This window comes from Neopelma chrysocephalum, unplaced genomic scaffold (genome assembly GCF_003984885.1).
Source record: "Neopelma chrysocephalum unplaced genomic scaffold, ASM398488v2 Primary Assembly neopelma1_82, whole genome shotgun sequence".
Taxonomy (NCBI): Eukaryota; Metazoa; Chordata; class Aves; order Passeriformes; family Pipridae; genus Neopelma; species Neopelma chrysocephalum.
In genome coordinates, this window is record NW_020897744.1 from 5425260 (window position 1) to 5450799 (window position 25540).

At 46.5% G+C, this 25540-nt stretch overlaps 1 protein-coding gene across 4 annotated transcripts in view; it reads left to right on the plus strand.

Moving 5' to 3' along the window:
• Window positions 1–25540, plus strand: part of CLIP2 (CAP-Gly domain containing linker protein 2) — a 75961-nt gene that overhangs the window by 9640 nt on the left and 40781 nt on the right. For 2 of the 4 annotated variants that reach the window (XM_027690917.1, XM_027690919.1), the window contains exons 2-3: window positions 5879–6086; window positions 9285–9341. In XM_027690917.1, coding sequence (XP_027546718.1) covers window positions 5975–6086; window positions 9285–9341 — 169 coding nt within the window. In that variant the 5' untranslated portion in view covers window positions 5879–5974. The remainder of the gene's footprint in view (window positions 1–5878; window positions 6087–9284; window positions 9342–25540) is intronic. The other 2 variants (XM_027690918.1, XM_027690920.1) reach the window with 1 other exon arrangement.

Here is a 25540-nt window from a genome sequence, read left to right on the forward strand (position 1 = left end):
CTGATCGGATTCATTTCCTGTCCCTTTCACACAAGATTGAGTGTTTTGAGTCTGGCCTTTGGATTTGGATTTCAAAGCAAAATTCTGTTCTTAAAATCCCTAACCAGTCTTCAGAGTGTGGCCAGTGTTTGGTCCTGGGGCATCAGATCTTCACCTGCCCTGGCCCCAGGCATGGAACTCTTTGCAGTGATGTATTGGCTCCAGGAGATGAGGCTTTACAGCCCGAAAATCTCATATCCATGGGTATGGAGAGGGTGCAGAAAAGCTTGGAAATATGGAGTGGTTGCAACCAAATGCTGAGAAACAAGAAATGAAATAACTTTACATAACTTTTTCTAAAAAAGGAGATTGGTATCTTTAGGCCAGGAGAGGTTTTATATAAGACCTAATAAAGGACTACCAGAGTTGGCACTGAAAGCTTTTTGCCTTTATTCTCTGTGCTTATTGAGGTGAGTGCGGAGCTCCTCCAGCGATCAGTGGACCAGATTCTTCTCCAGCAGTTTGTTTCCAGGGAGATGTTGAGCTTCAGATATTGCTTTCAACATTTACAGTGCCCGATGCTGAAGGGTTTTCGGACTGGGAGCAGGGGTTGTTCTCGGGCTGTGCTAAGGTAGTTTCCTTCTTGTCCAGAGTCCCAGAGGTTCTTGAGTGACAGAGGTCAGGGGACCAAACCCGAAAGCCTCTTGGAGGCTCTGTACTTTCGGAAATACAGTCAGAACATGGGTAGGGAATTAAACTCCTGCTGTTATGTCTCACTCTCCTGAGCATGCATGCAAAGGGTGTGTCAAAACCAAAGTGCTGCTGGACGCTGTGTGGCAGCACGAGGGGTTGTTCCTCTTCCCTGTGGAGGATGGGGATGTGCCTTGCAGGTGTAAAATGCACTTTGCATTACTCCATGTGGAGTTGCTGTTGTTGCACTGTCAGAGCAGCTGCACACAGAATTCCTGCTCTTTCCAAGCTGTGTCTTTGCCCAAAGACTCTTGCATTAGTCAGAGACTCAGCCATATCTTATGATAGCCCAGAAAAAGGCTGAAACTCTGCTTGCAGATGTGCTGCCATAGGGCTGCATCCCAAACCCTGGTGTTCCTCATCCGTAGCATGAACATAAGTAAAGGTGGAATAGTGTTTTAAATAATGGCACAAGCAATTGCTTCTCAAAAGATTATCTTAGGTGGGAATAGGGGAAAACAGAAATACTTTCCCTATCCAAATAGTTATGTTTGAAGTCATTGATTATTTGCATCAGTCCAGATTGTTTAAAAAAAAAAAACTGTTTACTGCTTCTCTGCAGTGTTTTTGTTTCTCATTAACCTTTTGGACAAAGTGATAACCTTGATTTCCTTCAGTCTGATAATTAAATGCTGGTTTTTACCTTTTTTTTAATGGGCTCTGTCCTAGAAAGGTGTGTGCTGACTGAGAACTTCAGATTTAATTCCTTACATGTGGATTTCCAGATTTAGAAAATTAGAAACCTAAATTTTGGTACTCGCTTTTTTTGCTGTATATTTAAGAACTAAGGACTCCTTTCCCCACAAACTATTGTGGAGACCCAACTGTTTACAGTAGTGTTCAGACACAGCTGGTTGGAATTCCACTTGGGTCTGCTCTCAGAGTGAAATCCCTGTGCCTTGCCGGGGATGTCGGGTTGGGTGAACACTCCTTACATCGAGATCCAGCCAGAAGGAAGCACCAGGCACAGGATGGGATTCAGGCCAACTCAATCTGGTGTCTGGAAACCTTTTCCTGTGTCTTGCAGTTGTTGCACTCAGTATGTCGGGGTGAACAGATCCTTATTTTGCGTAGACCCACGGGGGCTTTGCTCTGGGGAGCGTGCTGGGTCTGGGAGTCTGCTCTGTTGCTTCTGCCCATCTTGAATGGGATGTTTTCCACCTGGCAAGCAGATATCTGTGTGCCTTGTTGAGGGTAGGAGGGGTGGATGAAGCAGAGCAACTTGAAGATAAAGAATATTGCCAAGACTGACAAAGACTTCTCCTTCCAACCCTTGGTTTGTGTTATTTCTCTACCACATTTATGAAATAATTGACTCTAAGCACCTCCAGTTGTTTCTCAGTTTTTATGTGTGCTGCTCTAATGCAATTATCCATGATGCTGGCCAGGAATATCCAGATATATTGCTCCTGGTAAAAGGTATTTTTTTGGCTGTACATCTGTGCTTAGTTAAGAACTGTTCCCCTTTTTGAATCTGAGCCCAGGTGACTCAGATTTAGCTGTTCCCTTTTCTGATGGAAAGATGGAGAACAGAATATTTTGGTCATTTGAAGCAGGCTTTCATATTGTGCATTCCTGGGATGCTTTTCTTGGTTGTGGGAACAGACAGAACCATTCATCCCAGTATGAAAAGACTGCGGGAAGAATCTAGCGGAGATCTAGAAAATCCTTGTCATCTGTGTTATCTTGGAAAAGGAAGAAAAACAAAACAAGCAGAGCTGGTGGCCCCAGAGCATCCACAGGAGCAGACAGGGTTTTCTTTACAGTGTGTCTGGAGAAAGTCACATTTCCTTGAAGTTCCATGGGAAGGCAAAGCTTTCAGCTTGTGCAGGTGATATGGGGAGCGGGGAAGAGAAATGGCTCATGTGTTTCTTACGCCACAGATTTGCCTGCATTCACCTCTACTGCTGGAAACAGATTTTTATTTTTTTTCAGAAGGGCTCTGCTAATAGAACCCGTTGGGAAGCCGAGGGCTCGGTACGGGAGCTCAGGGCACGTTGTTATCTCTAATGGAGCAGGGCAGTGCCCTGTGGAGATACTGGCCTGTGTCCCAGGCCACGGATATTTCTGCAGCACAGAAGTTGCATCACTCAGTCGGTAGCTAATGTGGGACTTGGATGGCTCAGGCAGTGTTGCTCTGGGTGGTGAAGATGACCTGATGGTGTCATTTGGAAGAGCTCTGTGCTCAGCATTCAGAGCTTCCTAAAAACCTGCTCAAGTGTTTTTATGTTGAAGTGGGGGAGAAACTAGTGACAGAGGAGGAGTATCTGTCCCTAGCAGCAGGCACAGATTTCTTAAAAATGAGAGTCTGGGATGTTTTGAATCTGTGTCTTAGTGACAAATTGCACTAAGAGTAAAATTTACTGAAGTTCCTCCTCATTTCCCTGTGTGATGATGAGTGTGCAGGCGTGTGCTAAGTCAGCCATCCCTGACTCCTTGCTCTGGTCACTCTGCAGCTCGTGGAGGTGACAATGACACTTTAGGAGGGTGAGTTTGCCCCTGCCAGACCTCCCTGTGAGCTGACATGTGCTGGGCACAGCTGGGCGGGGGATCTGCTGTGACGCCTGGTGGTGCTTGAGGAGTTTTTGAATCTGTTGTGTGTGACCCCAGTGAGTGTGGCCATGAACTGGTTGTGGTGGTCGTATTTCAGGTTTAAAGCAGCTGTCTGTTCTGAGGGGAGCGTAATTAGCAGCCTGTGGAGTTCATTTGTTCATTACTGTGTTGAAAGCAAATCTGTTTATGTTAAGGTTTCTGGCAGAAATCTTTATGCAGTGGGAATGCACTTCCTCTTGTCTCTCTCCCCCTGCATAAAAATATCCATTTGTCCTGAGAAGAAGCAGAATATCACAATATCCTGTGACTGGTGTGGGCTGCTGATCTTCAGGGGATAATGAGTAGTGGAGGGAAAATGAACTGAAGCTTCCTGTCTCTTCATAGATGGGCAGCAAAATCGAGGAAGGAACACCCTAAATTCAGTGCTCCCTAGAGTTTGTGGTTCTGGCTGCAAAGTTAAGAATTCAGAGACTCCCTCTAATAGAGGCCTGAAAAACTGTAAAATCTTTTTATTCTGACACCCTTCCCTGCTTAAATTCTTCTCTACTACTGTTTTCTTTTCCCTGTGTCTTTTTACCCTCCCATCCTCATTCCTGCATGTGGATCCAACCAGCCATCTGGAAGCACCAGCATCCCCAGGTTACTTAATCCCGAGTGCAGCATCAAACCTTGTAACCAGAAGGTGGGATCAGCTGATGAGATGAGTAAATCCAGGAGTAAGGGCATGTTGTGAAGAGGGCAAACCTTCATGTTGAAGGTGAGGAAGATGGGGCAAGAGCTCTTGGTAGAGCACAACCCCTGCCAGCAGAAGTGCTACAAATCAAGTTGCTGTGTAAAATCAAAGCCAGCCCTGGGCAAAATGTGTTGTATGAGATGGAGTGGGTGGGAGATGTCATACCTGATGCCTTGACAGATAGGAGGAACCCAGCTGATTAATGTTTCTCACCTCCAGATTCAGTTCCTTGGTCTCCCTATTTTATGCTAAACAGAGCTGGAAGCTGCAGCCTCCTGTCCAGCTCTGACAGCATCTGCTCCTCGCTGGCTCTGCCACAGGAAGGCTGTTTTCTCTCTTCCTTAACGAGAACTGCTTGCTCTGGTCTGTTATTGCTGCTGCTGGTGATGTGATCTGAGCATCCCTCTTGTCATAACCAGCCTGACTTCTGTGTAAGGTCAATGTCTGCAGGTGTCTGAGGCCAGCCCAGGTGTTGAACACCTTTGTGGGGGACATGGGGAAGAGACAGGGCTCGATCCCTTGGGTTTTCATTCAGGCTCCCTCTCTGTTGATTCCTCCTTTCTTTGTCTCTCTAACTCAGTGTGGGATGACTGGCTCTTACTGTTGAAACACTTGGGTGTCTCAGATATTTGTGAGCCCTCGGGAATACGGTTTTGGAATTCTCCTTGTGGTTTTCCCTCCTCTGTGTCTGCCTGCAGCTCTCCCTGGAGCCCTGCCAGCCCTGGGCTCGCTCTGACCCAGCCTGTGTTGAAATCCTTACTCATGCCTTAATCACTTCCTGTCCTGCCATTGCAATCCCCCCCCTTGCAGCATCTGTGAATCTTTCCTATGTTGATTCCCAGGGGTGCTGCCTGCAGCAGGCTGTCTCCTTCCTTGGCCTGGAAGCAGGTGTGGGTATCCCCAGTTTCTGGCTGGTCCTTGGTTTGTTCTCCTTGCAATTCCCTTTGCTGTTAGGTCTGTGCTGTCCCTGGCTTGCTCTGGTGCCACCTTCTTCCCTCCCCATCCCAGACTGCTGTCTCCCAGCCTCAGCTTCCTTTTGGCTGATAGACTCAATTTTTTGATTGTTTTTCTTTATCCATTAGGAATGTTTTTGACTTTTTTTTTTTTAAGCAACTTAGTCACTTCCTCTATTTTTCTTTTCTCATAAAACTTTGCTTGAGAAGTTGTGTGCTTGCTGATGCAATATCCTTGCAAGGAATTTGGAGGTTTTATTCCATTTGCCTACTGGGAAGAGAATGACATAGGGAAGGGTTGTGACTTTACTAATGAGTAGTTGGTAATCATGCTTAAATTTCAGAAAGTTTTTTTGCAGTCTTATTGTAAATGCATGGGATCAGAAGTCCTCTTTATGTGACAAGGTTTTGGATTAGTCCTTAAGGGAAGGAGCTGAAAGCCCCATTTTTGGACACTGACCTCATCCTTCCTCCCCCTGCCAGTTTGGAGAGGCTGCCCTGAAGGTGGTGAAACTGGGACTTGTGCACCAAAGGTTTGGTGCTGAGGGTTGGTGGTGACTTTGGTCGGGGCTCTGAGGCTTTGCTGATGCCTGAACTGAGACTTAAGAACTCAAAACCAGTCAACAATTTCCATCACTCAGCTGCCACACTGAAGCTAAATTCTTGTTTGATGGTTCTGGGAGGTTTCAGCTTTGGCCCAGGACTCACCAGGACTCTGAGACTGACAAAAAGAATGTAACATGAAGATGGGAGATGAGAGAAATGATCACCCTTGCTTTACAGGATAAGAAATGAAAGATGCTGCCTTTCCTGGGGCTGTGAGGAGGGAGCTGGGCACTGCTTTCTGGGAGCCTGTTCCATGTTCTCCTACTCATTCTCCACCTGATTTCTTTGTGCTCTCCTCTCCCAGGTGTGTGACGATGGAAGAAGAGGTCCACCAGCGAGCAGCCTGAACAGGGACAGCAGGACAGCTCTTTGAGACGCTGGGACACAGGAGACAGCAAACATGCTGAAGCCAAGTGGACTTAAAATCCCTGGCAGGGCTGGGAAGCACTCCAGCCCCGTGGGACGGACATCAGGGACCACCACAGCTCCAGTCACCACTGGCTCAAAAGAAGGTAAGGACTCCATCTGGCAGGGGCACGAGCTGACCCAAGTGATTGCCTGGCTTAAGTGGGTGCCAGTTTTCAGTAGGATGTGAAATTCCCAATCTGTACATAGATTGATGCATCAAAACAAGCCTAATAGGGTGAGTAAATGTCCTCCCTCACAGGTAATGCACAAAACAGGCAGGTTGTGGAGTGGGTGGGAAAAGACAGATGGATGCTCTGGTGTTTAGGGCTGACAGAGGTGCTGCCTGCTCTCTTGCTCTCACTTTGCATGTGTGTACCTGTACAGACATTGACACTGAACAGCTGGGAATTAGGCAGATGGGAACCTCACCCATGCCCTAAACACTGTCCTGTAGCCATTGCTCCTGGCCTGTGATGATGTAGGAGTAAGAACCAGGCACTTAGGATGATTTGCCCTGTACTGATTACCTCAAATTAGTGCCTTTGTTTAAACAAAATCATTCAAAGCCCTGGGATTTGAATAATGATTTACCTCCACCTACATACACACCCTTGCTGTCATTCAGTGTATACATAAGCTACACAGGCTGCCATTAGCAGTGTAATTAACACTTCAATAACAGTTGAGGTGTGTTTTGCTTAGGACTCATTTTTCTGGCTTATTGGCTGCTGGGTTGTTTTTTTTTTTTATTACATATAATTTAGTAAATATTCAAGATGCAAGTTTTGTAGTTGTGTTTTTTGTTTCACTTTGTTAAAAAAGGCTTTCCCCTTCCTTCTGGGGAGGCACATCAGGATGATGTACATTCTATCAATGCTTGTACTTTCAGTATATTACACTTTCGTTTGAGAATGTCACTGGTTACTTCTTGAGATCTGTCAGCCTCTTGTCCCACAATAATTCAGGCCACTGCCGACATGCCTGGTTACTTTGCTATATGTTTCAGTCCAAAAAATATATAGCATTTAGCAGAATCAGGAAAGCCTTGGACCTGTCAGACAGCATTTTTATTAAAGGGGATAATATTGATCAAAATTGCCTTTACTATACTCTGACAAATTAGTCAGTGATAATGATGCTGCAAAATGAGGGTCACCAGACAGTGCTGTCTCTTGTCAGAGTAATGCAGAAGTGTTAGTTTATTTAAACAAAACAAAAACCCCCATCTCTGAGGTTTCTCTTTTGCTTGGGCACAGTGGGATAGTGGTTTAGGCACAACCTCTGCCCAGGATATTCACACAGACCCCACTTGCTGCTGAGCAACTGGCTCTGCTCCATCATTACACATCAGGGGCTCCGCTTTGCTCATGGATTCCTTCAGCTGAGCTTTCTCTCAGTGACCAGTAGTGTATGTATCATCTTTCCCACTGTGTAAATTCTTTCCCTAAACAGTATTGTAGAAGCCACAGCTCCATCTTGGTTTTTTGCACATCTGCAATGTCTTGTTTGAGGGGCCAGTTGCTGCATGAGGTCGTGGGCTGAATTCCAGGTCCTTTGGTGTGATACAGCATTGTGGGGAGTGGAGTGACACTGCTGTTCCTCAGCTGAGGACTTGGCCCTAGATGTGGAGATAAAATTTTTAATTGCACTTTGCTGTGTTTGAGTGGGTTTTAATATCAGAGCCTAATTTCTTAATTTTATATGCAAATCAAAGATACTGAAGTGTCCTTATATCTTTGCTAGAGGGAAGTGCAAATTGACAAAGGAAAAGTTTTACAGGTTTGGCTGTGTATTTTAGTTATTCCTCAGACCCTGAATTTCTGAATTTTGCCCCTGTGATTGAGAAATGAACTTGAACTCCAGTGAAGTTCAAGTTTACTGAACTGTTTATCTGCCGGTTGTGAATCTCTCAAGGTGCTTCGTGCCTGATTTATAATTACGGTGTGGTGAGGAGCTGCTTTCAGTTGCTTTATCACTTAAAAAGAGAAAATGAGGGGAAAAGACCTGAGGCCTGTCTTCCCCTTGGAGACTCCACAGAGGTGTCTCAGCAGACACAGTTGGGGTGTGTTGTGGTATGAAAGGGTCAGTCAGCAGCGGGGTCGAGCAGCCCTTGGGCTGAATGCGGCGCCTGTTCACTGGTGCTCCTTTGTGCCTTGTTCAGCTCCAGCCATCTGTCACCCAGAGATGTGCAGCAAAGCCAGCCCCACGTGGGCAGAGGCTGCACCAAACTGAGTCTGACCTTTGCCTGAGAAGTTCTAAGTGAGCTTTTTTCCTGGAAGAAAAGCAGGCATGGAAAAGGGGTGAGGTCTTGTGAGGGTGGGTTGGTGCTGTGCGACAGCTCTGCTGCTGCTCCTCTGCCTCTCAGGATGGTGCAGGAGGGTTTTGGGAGTTGTGGAGCTGCTGGAGCAATCACAGCACTGAGCCATTCCTGCCTGGAAGGTGAGAACAGAGCACAATGGGGCTGTTTACCCAGCGTGGGCTGGGTGAATAGCTGCGATTGGGCTTGTAGTGTCAGCTCTGACATCTTCTTGCTCTGTACTTCTGTGTCTGTGCCTGGCCTGTACCTGCTCTTCCTCCTGCAAATTTCTCCAAAGGCCTGGCTAGCCCTGTGCTGCCTCCTTCTCCTCTCCTTTCCAGTGATGATCTGAAGTGGTGAGCATCCCAAAATTTGCATCCCAAAATCCTGTTGACTGTGCCTCTCTCTGAGAGCAGCAGCATCTGTGCTGGCTGTGGGTCCTGGCTGCAGCACGGTCATGGGATTCAACCGCTGGCAGGGAAAAAACTCCAAGAGAAAATACTCTGTTTTTCTGTCAAAGTGGTTTAATTCTGTTCCAGAGCCAAGTATCCACATCACTGAAACCACAGCAGGCACTGACGTCAACTTTGGGGATGCCTGCAGCCAGAGGATCTGGTGATAGATGGCCATGGAGACTGGATTTCATTACCTTTCCTGGGATTAATCAGATCTGGGCCACAGGAGGGTGATGGAGCTCTGCCCCATCCTCACTCTTCTGCCTTGCTAACCTGCATCCCCCAACCTCTGCCCTCTGAGTGCATCAGTGCTGCCAATCCACAGCACTATTGATAACTCAGCTGTACCAACAGCAGATCCCTCTGTGCCAGCTGAGGGCTGTTGGGTCCTGCACTGTGCACCAAGTGCTGTCCCCAGTGTCAGGACACTGGAGCCTCCCTAATGGCAGAGGGACAATAACAGAGGTGGAGAGGCTGAACACAATTTACTGTTGTGTGTTTAATGTGAATACTGCAAAGGGCTTTTTCTTCCCTCTTCTGTCACTGTCCAGGAGAGTGCCTTCATGTGATGTATTGGGTGCCTGCTGGGATGGGAAGATCCTCTAAAGGTACTAGATTTTATATGAGGTCTTAAAAGTTGCATGAAGGAGCCTGTGTGTTTGAGAAGCCCTGCAGAAACCATGAGCTCTGTGTTGTCTTTGAATGTTTGCATGAGCTCTGTGCCCTGTGTCTGTGCACCAAGAGTGCTTCTTGGGAGGCTGACAGGGTTTTCCTGACTCCACAAAAATCCAGTACACCCACATCCCCCTAAGCTCCTGTGTTGCCTCTGCATTTACCTGCCTCTTGCCAGAAAAGCCAAAAGGGACTTTCTTAGGCATTTGGTGAAACACCTGAGCCCTGCAGCTTGATGGATGAAAACCAGTGATGTTTGGGTTACAAAATACAGAGCTGCAACACTGATCTATGTGAATTTGCCACCCTGGGGGAGGATAGAAATCTCAAAAGCTCGAAGTGTAGTTGCAAAAGAAAACCACAAATCTAATGAAGTACAGAATTAAACTACAGCAATGTACAGTCTGTTGCCTCTGAGCTGTCCCTTGTCTCTAGGAGCCTGGGGCTGACTCAGAAAGACCCCAAATTGAGGTTATATCTTCCAGATTGAGTTGAAAGAAGGTGTTTGTTCTCCAGTTGTACCTGAGAGTTGTCAGAGCCATTAGATGAAAATGGATTTTGAAAAGCTTCACACTTTCATCCTCCTCCCTTCACATAAGCTGATCAGTCTTGTCTGCAAAAGGGCAAGTAGAGGTACTTTCCTTTATTCTTACTCTGGAATACACAAAGCTGCTTGATTTCTTCTTTCTCTTTTCCCCAGTGCTCTGTTCAAATTCTTTTGTAGAAAGCCAAGTGTCTCTTGTCCATCTCTCATCCCTCCTCCTTTCCCAGACATGGAGATGTACCCTCTTAAACATTTCCATGTACTCTTGACAACTCACATCTTGCATACCAGAAGGATTGATGCAGGTGTGAAATGTGTGATGCACCTCTGTAGAATTTCACAATTCGTGGCTGTAGGTTTCTGTGTAGACCAAATACGCTGCAATCACACCAAGCCAGCTTCTCACACCTGCTATATCAGTTTTATTTCCTGAAAACACATTCAGAGCCCCTTCAGCTCGTGGAATGTCCTCTGGACTTCATGCTAGAGTGGAGAGTTGTATCTCCTACCTGAGCTGGTGCTTTCACAGACCCATGAGGAATAAGGGCTTTTGTGGTGCTGCTCTGGGTTAGGTGTGTTGGCTTGTGGTGTGTGGAGGGTTTTTTTTCAGGAAGGAGTGCTGAAATGTCAGTGGGAAACTGGCACCTGACAGGGACTCCTGGAGCACATTAACCTCGAGTGGTGTCCATGCTGGCTGTCCCCCTCCCTTCTCTCCCATAAAGCTGGAACAATGGAAAACTGAGCTCTGCTGCTTTGTGGTAACTGTTTTCCTTAACCAGACAGAAAATTCATCTCTGGCTGCCTCAGGAGAGGGTTTCCCACAAATGTGCTGGCTCATTTCCCGTGCTTCAAGTGAAGAAAGTCACTGCTCTCCACCCCATGTGCAAGAGAGGTTTCTGTGCTAAAGGTGTGGGGCACTGGTGAAGGGCTCAATATAACATTTGGATTTCTTGTCGCTACAAAGCTCATATATCTTGGTTTCTTTCCCACCCTCCTCCTGGAAAAGCTTGCTTTTGCCTGGAGTTGCAAGATGGAGAGAGAATGGAAGCTGTGATGAATGAGCCCACACAGCCCTCCCAGCTGGTGGAACAGGTGAAAGCTGCTGAGAAGGGAAGTGTTCACATTTCAGAGTGGGTTTTATCTGCTCAGAGCAGCATTAGAGTAACGTGGTTGGAGGAGAAATTTGCCTTTCATACTTCATTTGGCTGTCAGCTGGCTCTGGGTTTCATTTGTGGTTCTTAAATCTCTTGTTCAGTTAAAGAATTCTGGCCAAAGGGAGAGGAAAATAGGAATATTTGTATTTGCAGATGGAGCTGGGCAACACTGAGACTTCAGTGCTGGAGGCAAGAAAGCCCAAACTTATTAAATTTTCTGTGAGATTTAAATGCATCCAGTCATAATCCAGCCTAGATCTTGGATTTTACAGATGGATCCTGTCTTTCTGAATGGGCAAATGCAAGTATCTGTAATGTGAATTTCATATTTAGCCACGGCTAAGAGTATCAAAACTGTTCTTCAGCAGCTGCCTAGTTTTATTGCCAAAAACTATGTTTTGGTAACTAAACTATACAGCATTGCTGGGAGCCTGGGAATGCCTTCTCACTTTCACATAAGTATAAATGTATTATTTTTGATAAAGAATAAATGCACAGAACTAGGAATATTTGCTGGCATAATGTCTGCCTCTGCAAACACTGTGTTGCCTTTGTGCAGTAAAAATGAGAGTGAAGCAGACTGGAACACTCCCAGGGCCATTAAAGAGCACGGGATGACTGGCTCCATAGGGTAATTAAACTAAATATGCTGTAATGAGGGTTTGATAAGCCTGAGCTGTGCTGGGTCGTAGTTGTGGTTGGTTTCTGGGTGCTGAAGGGCTGAGACTGGTCCATCCTGGGGTGGGGGCAGTTGCTGCTGTGCCCAAGGGTGGTGTTTGCACAAGGGGTTTAACTTTGTTTTCTGATTTGTTTTCTAGAAATGTGATTATTTTCCAAGGGCTGATTCTAGTTTGAGACTCAGCAATTCCGTGTGGCCCAAGTGTCTTTGCACATGTCCAGGCCCTGTCATTAATGGGCTGTACCTGCCTCAGTTCTGCTGGAGGAGCCTAAATCTCACCACCACCTTAACTCTCCTGTAGGATCAGTGTCTTGCTCTTGCCTTTCCCAGTGGGAAATCTTCATTCCTTTTCATTTATCTGTCACACAGTTACCATTAACATCTTGGTAAACTAACTTGGAAATCAGTTGTTTGCCCTTTGAGTTTGTCAGGATGTTGTTGATGTAAACTGGCTGGATGCACAGCAGTAAGAAGCAATTTCTGTTGCTTCGAGAATTATTTTGCAGTAAAACAGAGGGAGGGAAGGTGTCCTTGATGAGGAGTTTGTGCCTCAGTAATAAGAGAGAGCTTGGCAGGTTATTCTCAGGTAATTATTGATGGTTTGGTGGTGTCTTAACACAGGCCTTTTTTATAAAGGTGCAAGACAGTGCTGAGGCTATCTGGTTTTGTATCAATCTATTAATTCTAACTCCCAAATAAACATAAAAGGCACTAAACCACTGTTTTGTCTGAAACAAAAGAAATGGGATTGTAGTGTCCGGAGCAGCTGATTGACTGGCACGGACATAGGGAGCTAATTCTTAGCTATTCAAAGGCTTTGTGACTCTTGATTAATATTAACTTGGGGTGTTGTGTGCTGGTGAATTGAGAGAGAAGACCCCACGTCGTGGGACCAGAGGCTGCTATTATTTCTAGCAAACACTTGGTTTTGCTGGTTTGCATCTGGCCTCATGGAGCAGTCGGTGTTGTCAGCTCCCATCTGAGCTCTGTCCTCAGTTAAATCCATGCTCAGGGCTGAATGGATATTCCTGGAGTCGGATTAGTGATCCTGCTGGAAATGCGTCATCGGTGTCAGTGAAGTTTGATCAGGTCTTGCTTTATGTTAATGGGTCTGTGTGCACAGCACCCTCAGTTCCCTGGGGAATGGGGAGGCTGAGGTGCCAACGGGAATGTTTGTTTGAAGATCAAATGCCTCTATTACAGTATCAGCAGATTATCTCTCCTTTGGTAGCAGGAGCTCCAGTATCCAGGTACACAAAGACAGTCAATGTTCAAGGAGTTATCAGGTATCTGAAAGAAAACAAGAGTGTTTTGAAGGGCTGAACAGGGAAAACTGCAAACAAGGGTTGCTGGTTTGCTAATCCAGGCCTGATGCACAGCTGGAATGGAGAGGTGAGGCTGGGAGGGGATTGTGCTGGGGGTCAGTGCAGGGGTGGGAACTGTGACAGCTGCCAGAGCAGCTCTGCTGAGGGATCTTTGGATCCTGAGCATGTCCATCCATCGTTGCTGTGGGGCAACTGAAGCGCCCTGTGTGTAAGTCACGTCCCTCCATACAAATCCACTTGCTCATGGACAGTGATGCTTTTGTGAGACCTGCGTTTGCCTCTAATCCCCTCTGTGTGTCCTACATCAAATGTCTTCTGGCATCCTTGTGGACAAAACGTTTGACTCTTCACACAGAGCTTGTATTCAGCTCACACATCCCTTTCATGAGCCCCTCTGCTTGCCATCCTGCAGTCTGAGATAAGTTTTGTCCCAGGTTTTGTGGAGGTGGTGGTTCCCCCACCCCTTCTGGTTCCCCTCCTGAAGGGAGGGAGGACCTTTGGCAGCATCCCCTTCCCAAGAAGTGATTTGATGCATTCCAAGCAATATAAAAGGGTACTGAATCAATCTTGATTTAATCAGCTTTACAGGTGACATCTAGAGACAACTGGGAGTCTGATTTTAATTGTCTTAATCATTAGATGCTCTTAGAAGGATTTGATACAGCTAATCCTTAACGTTCAGCACACTCATTGTGGAACAAGGCGCGAGCACACACCGAAGGCATATGGAGGTCAGACACCCTCCTGGTCCCTCTGTCTGTAGCTCCTCACAGAACAGCAGGGAAAGAAAATCTGCTTCCCACAGATGTTCAGCTTACGGGGGTTGGAATATAATGAACTGAATCCTATTCAGCTGGGCTGGTGCAAGTGCAGCACCATCGAGGTGGTTGTGGTTACGCCCATCGGGATGAGGAGGCAGCTCCGGGGTGGGATCTGCTCCTGCACGTTCTGCTGTCAATGGAGCTAATCCTGCAAGAGCAGATTAATCATTAGAAGCCTGAGCCAATATTCATTGAAATAAATGGAAAGATTTCCTTTGGCATAGGTGGATTTGGGATGAGAGTCCATAGGATTACAGTGGTCAGACTATTGCCACATAGTAATGGCTGTAGGTTAGAATTAACCATCATCACACACTGACCCTGCATGTGAAAATCCTCCTTGCAAGCCATCAAAGAGGTGAATTGGTCTCCAGAAAAGCCTTAAAATGTTTGGAGTACAGATGTTTTTCTCTGTTTATATTGGATTCAGTAGGATATTTACTTTTTAATGAAGGTGCTAAAATGTAAGTAAATATCCTGTTCCCATAAAAGAAATTGATTTTTATGCAGGAGTGAGGTCTGTAAGAAAACACTGTGTATCACAATACTCACTGTAAAATAATAAGAGTTGTCAAAATTGGGCTTCTGTGTCTTCAGCGGCTCCATTCAGAACACAGTTGATGGTCTCTCTGCTACAAAGTGTGACTGTTTGGCAGTGCTGTTTTCCAGCACAGTAAATGTGTGTCCTGTGTGCTACATCCGGGTTGTGGAAGGACCAGAGGGTGCAACAGAGCACTTCACTCCATGCCTTGTTTGCAGAATTCTTTGTGAGAAAGGAAATGTTTGTGCATGGGGATTTTAAATGGTCACAGAGGAAGGCAGTGATGAACTTGGCCACAAGTACCTCTTAAAAACCGAACCTACACCAAGAATTGAGGAGTTATTTTGTATGATCCAGCACACTGTCAGTGCTGTAATTTCAGGGCAAGGTTATGCAGGAGTTAATTCTGCTACAGGAGTAGGAGTGTTCCCAAGCTGCTCCAGGAATTCCTCCCAAGCAAGAGCTGTAAGTCGTTCTCACTTTCTGCAATTATAAGCCTGCCATGTGCATATGAAACCTCTCTGTGAATGCTTCACCACCTCCTGTGAAGCCTGAGGCTGTGAGAAAGGTCAGTATTATTCACGTTTTACACACAAGACAACTTAGAAAAGTAGGTCTTGCCCATGTCATCCTGTGAGTCAGAGGTGAAAGTGGAACAGTTATCCTGGCCAGCAGGTTTTTCTGGCCTTTAGTCCTCCTGGTCCTGGCAGGGGAGCTGCAGCTTTCCTCTCTGACACTGCTTCCCCTGGTCCTTTTCACTGGCTGAAGTGCTGTGTCTGTAAACATTAGTGCCTTTGGAATTGGCTGAGGCTGCAGAGTCATTGAGCACATAGGGCGTCTCAGTCCTGCACATGCTTGTCTTATTTCACACTTAAACCTGGACAGTTGTTTAGGATTCACATCCCTGAGGATGACAGGAGCCTTTTGTATTGCTGTATAATTTATTTCATGGAAATACTTACTGCAGAGTGTTATATTTGGAGGTATTTGTTCAAAAAAAACCCCAGAAATTAGAAAGCATTGATGCAGACTTTAAACAAAAAATTTTAGATAAGAATGCTATGATGTTGATAAAACCTTGACCCCTAAAAAGGGCTTGGGGGCATCATCCTCAGTGATCAACTGCTGTCCTGGCTGGTGTGTTCAGAGGATAAAAGCATAAAACTGGTCATCTCTTAAAGTGCTGGAAAGGTGGCAGGAGAGAGAGGGATGGTCCACATGTGAGCCCTTCACACCAGTAAGGTGTACTGGGATGGGAGCACACTGTGTGCTCAGGGGTAGTCAGGGTGCCTGGTGGGACCCTGTGCTGAGACTTCAGTGCAGCTCAACTAGTTAGTTCCCACAGCTTTGTCTGCGATCTCACACTTCACATCATGGATTTCCCACCCTTCACTGCTGCTCATTTCGCCTACCACCACTCCTGGAATGGTGTAACATGGCATTTCTGGTGATCACTGAGACTTGGAGCTGTTGTGTTTGAGAACACTTGCCATGGTGTTCTATGTTTGTATCATAGCTCATATTTTTTAGGGTCAGATCTGGATCCTGGTTGTGTTTTTCTCAGAAAAAGATTAGGTGCAAAATAGGTGACTTGGCTTTTCTGAAAATGGTGCATGTTCAAGCTCGTTGCCTTTTGAATTGGATACTTAGCTGTTTAAGCCAGATATTTAAAATAAAGTAGATGACTCAGTGTTAATCTGCTCTCAAATATCCTTTTTATTAGATTAGGCAAAACAAAACCAACCCAACAAACTCTGCATTCTGCCTAGCGTGGGGCTGTGTACAATCAGTCCATTGTGTGCTGTATAGCCTGCTCTGTGCCTGGATGTATGGCTGCAGGAATAAATGGCTGATGGAGTGATGAATCAAACTGTGTTTAGCACAGTGCAGCCCCAGGGTTGTGCACAAGTTTGCTTGGCAATTATGAGATGTTGGTCTTTACCTCTCCTACGGTTCCCCAGGGATCCTGGGGTGTTGCAGATGGCTCCTGGAGTGTCCCTTTCTCAGGCAAGTTGGGTGGATGACTCAAAGGGATGGTAATTCTATTGATGTCGTGTTTCTACTGAGGAGGGGGGAAAAGAATACACACAGGGGAGAAAGCCTGGTGCTTGTCTGTGTGCTGGTACCATCCCAGTGGTTCAAACTGCTGTCTCCCAGGGTGGCTGGTTGCACTGAAAACCAGCCTCTCAGCGTGCAGATAAGGAGCTGACCAAGCATCCTCCTTCATTTTTACACATCAGGTGTTAAATTTTTATACCTTTCCTCTTAAGTACAGCTGCAGGCAGAGGGAAATACATGAGGACATGGGAAAATACTTTTCACGGCTGCAGCGGAGAGCACTTGCAAAGAGCAATTGCTGTGGAGATTATCCCAATTCCTGCCAGAGGGAAGCAGAGCAAAGTAATATCAGAAACTCAGAGAAAAGCTTATGGTTGTGCCTCGGAAATGTTTCTGTGATTCATTAGGTAGAAATGAGAAGTGGTCATCAGTCAAGAGAGAAAGAGGAGGGAAGATCTTACTGCTGTGGTCTATTGCTGCTTCCCTTTCACACAGGAAAGATTCTCAGGTGCCAGCAGGGCACTCTCTGCCTGAGCTTGCAGCTTCCAGTTGCACAAATATACCCCTGGCTTGACCTGAAGGATGCTTTAAGTCTGAGCTGTGGACATGTGGGTCTCTGAAGTGCTCACAGTGCAGCAGGAGCACAGGTATCAGTGGCACAGCTCATCACCTGTCACAGCAGGTAAAGTGCTGCACTGAGCTGATCTGACTTGAGTGGGGTAACCAGATCACTGAGCACTGTGAGGATGTGTGAGAGGGTTAAAATGCTTATTCCATAGCTGGAGTAAGCACTGTGCCCACAGGCAGCCTGTGCCAAAGTCTGAGTTGAGCTGGGTTCTCTCCTGGTCATTTAACCTTCCTTTCCCATGCATTGCTAGAGGTACTGCCACTCTGCTGGTGCATGGCTGCTCAGGTTGTATCCTGTGAGTAAATACACTGAGTTATGCACACACAGCAACTTCTGCATCACATTCCCTATACAGGGAGCTGCTGATCCCCTGGTCTGGCTCCATTCTGATCAGAAAGCAATAATTACTCTCTGGACCAGGCCAGGCTCTGTTTTGGTACCTTCTCTTCTACATTTTATTGGGAGGGAGTAATGCCATCATTTTGGAGTGAATAAGTCAGTGGCCTTTCTGTGTGCACCTGCTTGAGCAATGTACTGCTTGGCTGCTCATCTCTTCCTGTCAGTGCCATAGCTGGTTAGCAATGGCACCAGAGTCCATCCAAGTGGGTTTTATGTGGGAATGATGCCCAAGCAAAATTCCTGCACTTAAAAAGGCTGTGAAATATCAAAACCCTGCCTCTTGATTGTTGTTTGTTTGTTTTTTTTCTGGTAGTGAGAGAGCACTGTGCTTTGCTTGGCTGCTCTTTATAGTGTTTGGTGCTCAAGATAAATTTCTTCAGTTTAGAAGGTGCCCCGAGACTGCTCCTCTCTCTGTGCTAGTGCTCTGCCTGGGAAATCGTTTGTAAATGTCTCATTAAAGACCTGTGTCTGCCTCCTTTTCTCTCTTTTTGTCATCGGATCAGCTCACTGAGAGCAGCTGTCCTCACTTCCCTCATAACAGCCCCGAAACCACACTTGTGCCTTAGATTCCCACAGCCCGAGGAGCCGCGCACAGCCGGGCACGTGTGTGTGTGCCGGGGTCTGCGGGCACGGCGGGGTTAGCCTGAGCTCCTTCCCGAGCTTCTCCTTGGTTCTCTGGAAAGAAAAGACTCCCAGAAGCCAGCCTTGTGCTAGATTTATAGAGAACTGAACATATGGTGTGACTACAGCTCCGCAGCCAGGGAGCCGGGGACGCGTGTGAGTGCTGGTGGTTCAGGGGAGTTGTGCGGCACGGTGCGTGGCTTGGGCTGCTGGAAGGAAGCTCACTGTGCCAGGTAAGTATTTCTCTCCCAGTTGGTGTTCTTGCTCTCAAGGTTCTCTCATGGGCTGCCCCAGGCTGCTTTCTAATGCTCTTTTTAGTCTTGTAGCAGTCACACCAGTCTGGGCAAGGTTAACCCAGTTTGGATGTGGGGCTGATGGGAGAGGACTTAGTCAATCTTTACAGCTAAAGGCTTGTTTAGCTAGAAAATATAATTTCCCATTCAGAACAAGCTATGGTGAATAAAGTGAGTAATGTTTCCAGGTGGAACATTCTCTAGCTGAAGTGATTTTATTACTTATTTAAGGAAGAATGAAGCCTGTATTATTTTGTAATACACGCTGGGTTACTTTAACATAGTCGGACAAGACTTAGTGAATCTTTCCAGCTGATGGCTTGTTTGAATGGAAAACTATATTTTCTACTTAGAATAAGCTGTGGTGAGTAAAGTGAGCAATGCTTCCAAGTGGAATATTCTCTATTGGAAGTGATTTTATTATTTATTTAAGGAAGAATGAAGCCTGTATTATTTTGTAATACACGCTGGGTTAGTTTAACATAGTACCCCAGAGTTTATTAACTCTAGTTTTTCAAATGTAAGTTATTTCTAAAGATGGGGGTTGGCACAAGCTGGGGAAGGAGACACGGGTGCTCCATTCTTTTTGTTAAACCTGCAACACCCTTAAAATTGTGGGGGTTTTGTTTCCATTATATTCTGGGAAAACAGGGGGCTGCTCCAGAGATGATAGATGGGCCTTATTTTAAGACTAAAAAAATGTTAAATAGTGTATTGAAGCATGAATGTTAAATGAATATACTTACAGTTTTAAAAATAATAATTATATAAAAATTAAGACTGTAATCTTGAGATGAATAGATCCATCCATATGTTGCAAGTTAATTATCCCTCAGTGAAAGAAACCTTGTGCATTTTCTGCTAGTCACTCGCCTCCCTTGTGCCCTGTGCTGCCAAAACCGATCTGCTTTGCATATCTCGTTGAATACCATTGTTTATTTGAAAAAAAACTTCAAATCCTCACACATAAATACATAGCTTTGCTGTTTGTTTGTTTTCAGAATTACACTGGATCTGATCTAACGTAACTGGTAAACCCCTGGGTCCTCCACCCCTCCCATCTCCGGTGGGCACCGGGAATGTGCGTCTCGCCTGTGGCAGAGCAGATTTCGTACCAGTCAGCCTCTTGAATGAGACCTTTATAAGAAAGCCTTTGTCTGGGACGTCTGTCTGAGGTTCAGTGCTTTTCCCAGCTGCCCCTCTGAAGGCAAATATGTGCCTCAGTGGGCACCTCCTTGCGTTCAGTGCAAGGCAGCTTTGCAGTGATTCTCGCTGGGTTTTGCTCGCTCAGTCATAATTCTCCTTCACTTTCTTACTGTCTCCTCCTCCTCCTTGTCACAGGTGTCTTTCTGATTGTCTCCTCCCTTCAAAGGAGCTAAAGCCAGTGATGCTGGAGTTGTATCACATCTTAATATCCACACCATGGGGGCTGTTCCAGGGGAACTGCAGGGCCAATAGATTTCCAGGGTGCCAGATGCAGAGCTCGCCTCTGTGCCAGACTACAGCCCCAACTTTTCAGCTTTCAACTTGCAGAGCTTTTAGTCGTTGTTTCCAAGTCAGCCATAAATCTCTGGGGCTCCTTCCTCCCACAGTGTGCTGCCAGGCAGTCAACTATCGCCTGCAAAGCATCGCTTTCTCTCGCAGGCACCTCTTCCCTCTCTGTTTTTGCTTGAAAGGGCCGTGATAAATCTTGCAGAAAACAGCTGCTTTCGTTGCTATGCTCGATCATTTGAATTTGGGCATGGCAGAGAGGGCTGGCTTTCACTTGATTGCCAACAGCGTCATGTCTGTGTAATCCAAGCTGCTTAGAGAAGTTCCAGTCCCTGTGTGGGAGCCTAAAAATTCCATGTGGTGAGGCCTCACCATCCCAGAGCGCCATGGAGGCAGCAGGTACCAGCCCTTCTCCCGTGAGAGGCCCTGTCCCCGCCTGTGTGGCTGCTCCTGACACTGCCAAGGGAAGAATCCCTGTCTCCCTGGGCAGGTGGCAGCTCCTGGAGGTGCAGCAGGTTGTGCCTTCTCTCTTGCCTGGTAGACCAGCTGCTGTAGGTCGTAGGGACTGAGCTTGAGTCTGATAGCAGATGCTCTGGACTGTCCTCCCTTACCTTCTCTGAGGGGAAGCTCTGATCAGCTCAGTTCTCCATCAGTGAATTTCTGTAGTGCTATGCTTGGAGATGAGGTGGCATTGCAGACCCAGGTAAGTTTATTGTAATTGCAGTGTAAAGCAGTAGGTAAAAACCACTGCACCAGGAGCTGATATCTACGTGGTTATAAGGGCAACACCCTGTGGTGTTACACCTTCAGCCTGCAGAGAGGACTGTGGTGATCTGTTGGACAGGAAAGTATCATCCACCACAAATGTTTGGTGCCCTGAGCACAGGCTGCAGTGTCTGACTGTCATCCCCACCTCATCTGAGCGCTGAGCCAGGCTGCCCCAGTGCCTCTGAGGCTCTCACCTAATCCCTGTGGTAGGAAAACCAGGCATTATTCCTTTTAACTGGCACCCCTGTGGCCAGCAGTGGGGTTTTCCAGCTGACAAAATCTGTCTTGGCTTCAAATGGGCGTTACAGTCCCCTGGTCACGGGACTGTCCTGAAGCCCTGCCCGGGCTGGGAGGGGCAGAGCTGGTACCAAAAGCCTTTTGACTGCTTTGATTGCAGGGCTGCACTTTGAGATGCTCACAAGCTGCATGGGTGGCTGTCCTGTCACAGGTTAGTGGCATTTACAGCACGGGCCAGTGACACGAGGGTGAAATGTCTTCAGGTCTTGTGACAGTGACACTTCTGCCAGGCTGGTGCAGCCTTTCTTGCTGGTTAGTGGATGAGAAGGTTATTGATTGCCATGGAGAGGGAATGCTGCCCGGGAGTGGATGGGCAGCTCTGTGCTGCACGTCAGGCTGTCTTGTGATGTGGTGGGGGTTTGAGGGCAAAAACCTCTGAAAATTAAAATAGAAAAGACCTCTCTTAGGGGCAGTGTAAAGCCCTTTGGTAAATATCATCTGTGTTCTCGTTTCTCCCTCCCTTCCTGGCATGAGATGCTACTCTGGTATATATCTTTTTTTTTTTTTTCTTTTTCCCCCCTCCCCTCTCTTTCTTTTAAATCTAATGTGCCTCCATTTTATCAATTAACTGCCTGTCTCCTGATTCCCATGGCAACCCAACAGGCTGTTGCACTTCTGAGTCCTTTGGCAGTTGGGGTGCCTGGCATGTGTCTCGGGAGCAGTAAGACTACAAAAGAGTTCTGCAGGGAGTAGGAAATACATGGGCAGCACTCACTGTGCACTGCTTCTCATGCTAAACTGTTCCTCTCTTCCTCTCCCTCCTCCACTTTAGAAACAAGTTTCCTTTCCCCTTTGTTTCAATTGCCTGGTGATAAGAAATGAGCAACTGGAGTGCTGTGGGAGGTCAAAAGATGTGGAGGGAGTAAGGGGATGTATGGAGTCAGTGAATGTGGATGGCACTTAAACATAGCATGAGGCTGAATGTCTTGTTGGGGATCCTGCAGAGAAGGTTATTCCTGCTGATCCTCCTGCTTCAACTTCCAGAGCTCTCTTGAAGGGGGTTTTCTTGCTTCTATACTGTACAAAGCTTCTGCTCACCCCTTCCTACAGCAGACATTTCCAAGAGCTGGAGGAGTCCGTGCTCTGCTTGCAGAAGTCCTTGTTCTTCCACGGATTTTGGACACATGGCTTTCATTGACACAGTAACAAGAGCCATGTGAACAGGCTGAAACTTCGGTTAAACCTTTAACCTCTCCAGCTCTTGGCTGATTATAATTTGGCTCCTGGAGTATCAGTGCCCTGTCAGTGTGGGGTACCCCGTCACTCTGGGCCCCTAAAACTGGTGGGATGAGTTTGCAGAACAGGCCCTAAGCACCAGGTCTGCCACAGTGGTGGTGAATGCATCATATGTGGGCTTTGTGAAAACCAAAGGGAAAATAGAGACTGGAGCTGGATAAAATATGCATTTAGTGGATGCCGTGTGTGACTTTGATTTACAAGTTGTTGTTCACCCCTGAACACTGTGACCTACAGGAAAACCATTTAAACTGAAAAGAATGAGCTGGCTAATGAACACAATAGGGTTGTAAAGTTGAAAAACTCAAGTGGAAGAGATCCCGCTCATTGCTTGTCGTGTCTTGGAGCCTGGTCCCAGCAAGGGGGGGAGGCAGGAGCTGCTGTCACAGTCCTGGTTAGTGAGGTCTGTGCTGGACTGAGCAGCACAAGGACATTCTCCTGGACCAAGCAGGAAGAGCTTTCCCCATCACTGGCTTCCAGGTGAGCTGCTGAGTTAGATGCCCGATAGTGACATTCAGAGAGTTCTTGTGGCTTCTTGATCAGCATCACCAGGTAATGGCAGGGTTGGAGTAGAAAATACTCTGTTTATGTTTTGTTGGGTGTGTTTCTCTAGTGTAACTCTTCTCAGTTTCATACCTTAGATCTGGACCCTTGCTTTGCCATTAGTGAGTTTCTTGGAACTTGCTGGTGTTTATCTGGGGAGTCCAACTAGAACAAGGTGATTTTTCTGTTCCAGAAACAGCAAATCCAAGTGACACAGGCACAGACCAGCTCCCTAGGTGCCTATAGGCTGGAAAAGCTCAGGAATCCTGGGTGGCAATCCTCTTGGGTGGCTTTCCCCTAAGCTGTAAGAGGTGGTTGGAGAGTGGGTCTCTCCAGATGTCAGGTCTGTCAGAGCAGTGCCATCGATGTCTGTTTTGGGCTATCCTAAGATAACCATGGGATTGAAGACAGGTTATTCATTGCTACCTTTTGCCTTCTGAAAGGCTGGTGACCAGGTACCCACCGGGGAGGATCAGAGCTTGGACTGCTCTGGATGCTGTCTGGCCATCTAGTTAATGGGTCCCTCAGACCTAAAGCCATGAAGAATGAGTTGAGCTTGATTAAGGTGTCTCTTGGCTTCTCTGAAAACCTGATGCACAAAAGCCCATTAACTGCTCTGTGGTTATTTCATAAATGGGCAGTGAAGGTCATGTAAAACACCAAGTTTCTACTAGATGGCCATAATGAAGAAGGTGAACCTTCAGGCAGTTCCTCACTTAGATCTTATATTTTTTAATAATTCACCTCATACTCAGTAATAATGATGCTTCTGCCTGCACTGCTCAGGAGCCTGGAATGGGATTGTTTCCCTGAGTTGTAATTACTGTAGTTCAGCAGCCCTGCTTGTCAGACAGGCACCTAAAATGAACAGTGTGTAAAGTTTCACTGAAATCTTGGCTTTTTTGGGGGAACACAATGTTGCACCAAGAATCAAATTAACTGTTCTGTTTCTTTTTTTTTTTTCTGGTGCGAGTCAGTTTTGCTCTTGCAGTGAAACTTGGTGAGTCTGGATGTGGTTTTAAATCCTGGTGTGGTGTTTGTTCAGCCTTGGGCAGCCTTCCTGCCTTTCTTTGCTTGGGCTTTGCTGCTGAAGGATTTGCTTATCCCAGCCACGTTGCAGAGGTGTTTCTGAGAGCTAATGTGACCTGTATCTTGATCGTTAGCCAAACCCTGTAATAAAGAACTGCCAGTGTGCCGAAAGTCGGGCTCCAGTAAGACTAGAAAAACAACTTTCATCTTTTGTGAATATGGATGCAGAGCCCCCCAAATTTCAACCCTCTACAGCAGGTTGAATTTGGCTGTCCTTGGCATGGTGTGTCACATGTCAGCCATGAGATCTGCATGTTGGGGCACTCTGCTGAGCATGAAAACAGGCTGTAAGTTGTGTTTCTGATTTAATTTATTCTTGTACCCATAATAGGAGAGACATGCCTGTCACAGATGTTTTTGGAATAAACCTCTGTAGCCATCTGTGATTATTAAACTTAGAGTCTTTTTAAAATATGACTTGTTGGTTCCTAATCTGGCTGCTTTATTCTCTTGTGCTATTAAGCATTGAAATGACAACGCTGGCCTTATTTTCTGCTTATGGAGCCTTGTTTCCTTCCCACTCCTTTATATTTGATGTCTTCTGTAAAGATGAAAAGCTCTAAGCATCCTTATAGCCTTTGGCTTTCATTTCTTAGGGTGAAGCTGTTTCTTGGATGTAATGCTGTCCCTCTAGTGGAGCTCATCTTGGCATACTGCCTTTTATGAGACTGAGATAAGCTGGAATGTCAGACGTTTGCCCCCCCCCAAAAAAAAGTTAATGAAGAACACGTGAGGTGGAGGAAAGCTTTCAGAGCAGGACCCAAGGGAGAAGGTTTCTCCCAGGGAGCTGACTGAGCTCCACTGGGAGCACCACGGTCCTTGTTGCCACCAACCTTTTCAGTTGGGAACAGTATTTATGTTACTGCCCATCATGGGTCTCTTGGACATTCCCCATGTGCCGTGCTGTGCATGCCCCCTTTGGCTGATCTTCTCAAGAGTTGTTCCAGCCCCAGCCCACCAAGCCCAGAGAGCAGGTTGGAGGAGATCCTGTTGGTGAAAGGAGTTTGTACAGTCATGCCTTATCTACTGCTCTCTCCTTGTTCAGATAAGGTTTAGACCAGGCAGAAGTCCTGCTGACTTCCAGGAGCCACAAACTGCTGCAGTTATGCCATAGAAATTGTCAAGTGTTGACTCTGGAGTCTAATGTGAACCAAAGTGTCAATATTCATCTCTCTTAACTCTTAGTCTGTTTTAGCAGAAACTAAGTTCTTAAGCTATTTGCTGAAGTCCTGGTGCTCTTTTCTTTCTTCTGACGCTAGACCTTTTGCAAAGCTTTGAAGTAGCTTGCTTTGAGAGCTTTTTTGTTTTTCAGGCTTTCTAGGAGCTGAGCCTGATCTGTCAAGCCCATTACTTGTGAAAGAGCTGTTGAAGTGTTGTGGACTGAGCCACAGTGATGGCTGAGGCTGAACAAGTTTCACAGTTCATTTCACATAAGCGCTCAAGTTTGGCTTGTCTCTGCAGCTGCTTTGGGTGTCCTCTGTCAGCCTTCTCTGGCAGCAAAAACTCCTTCCTGGATTGGTGGCACCCAGAAGTTTCAGCTTAAAGTTTTGCTAGAGTCCAGGGAGCTTTTATTGTGCAAGTCTCCTGCACAACACCCCCTACACCAGCTGTGGGGAAGAACCACTTATGGGACCTCAGTGCTACTGAG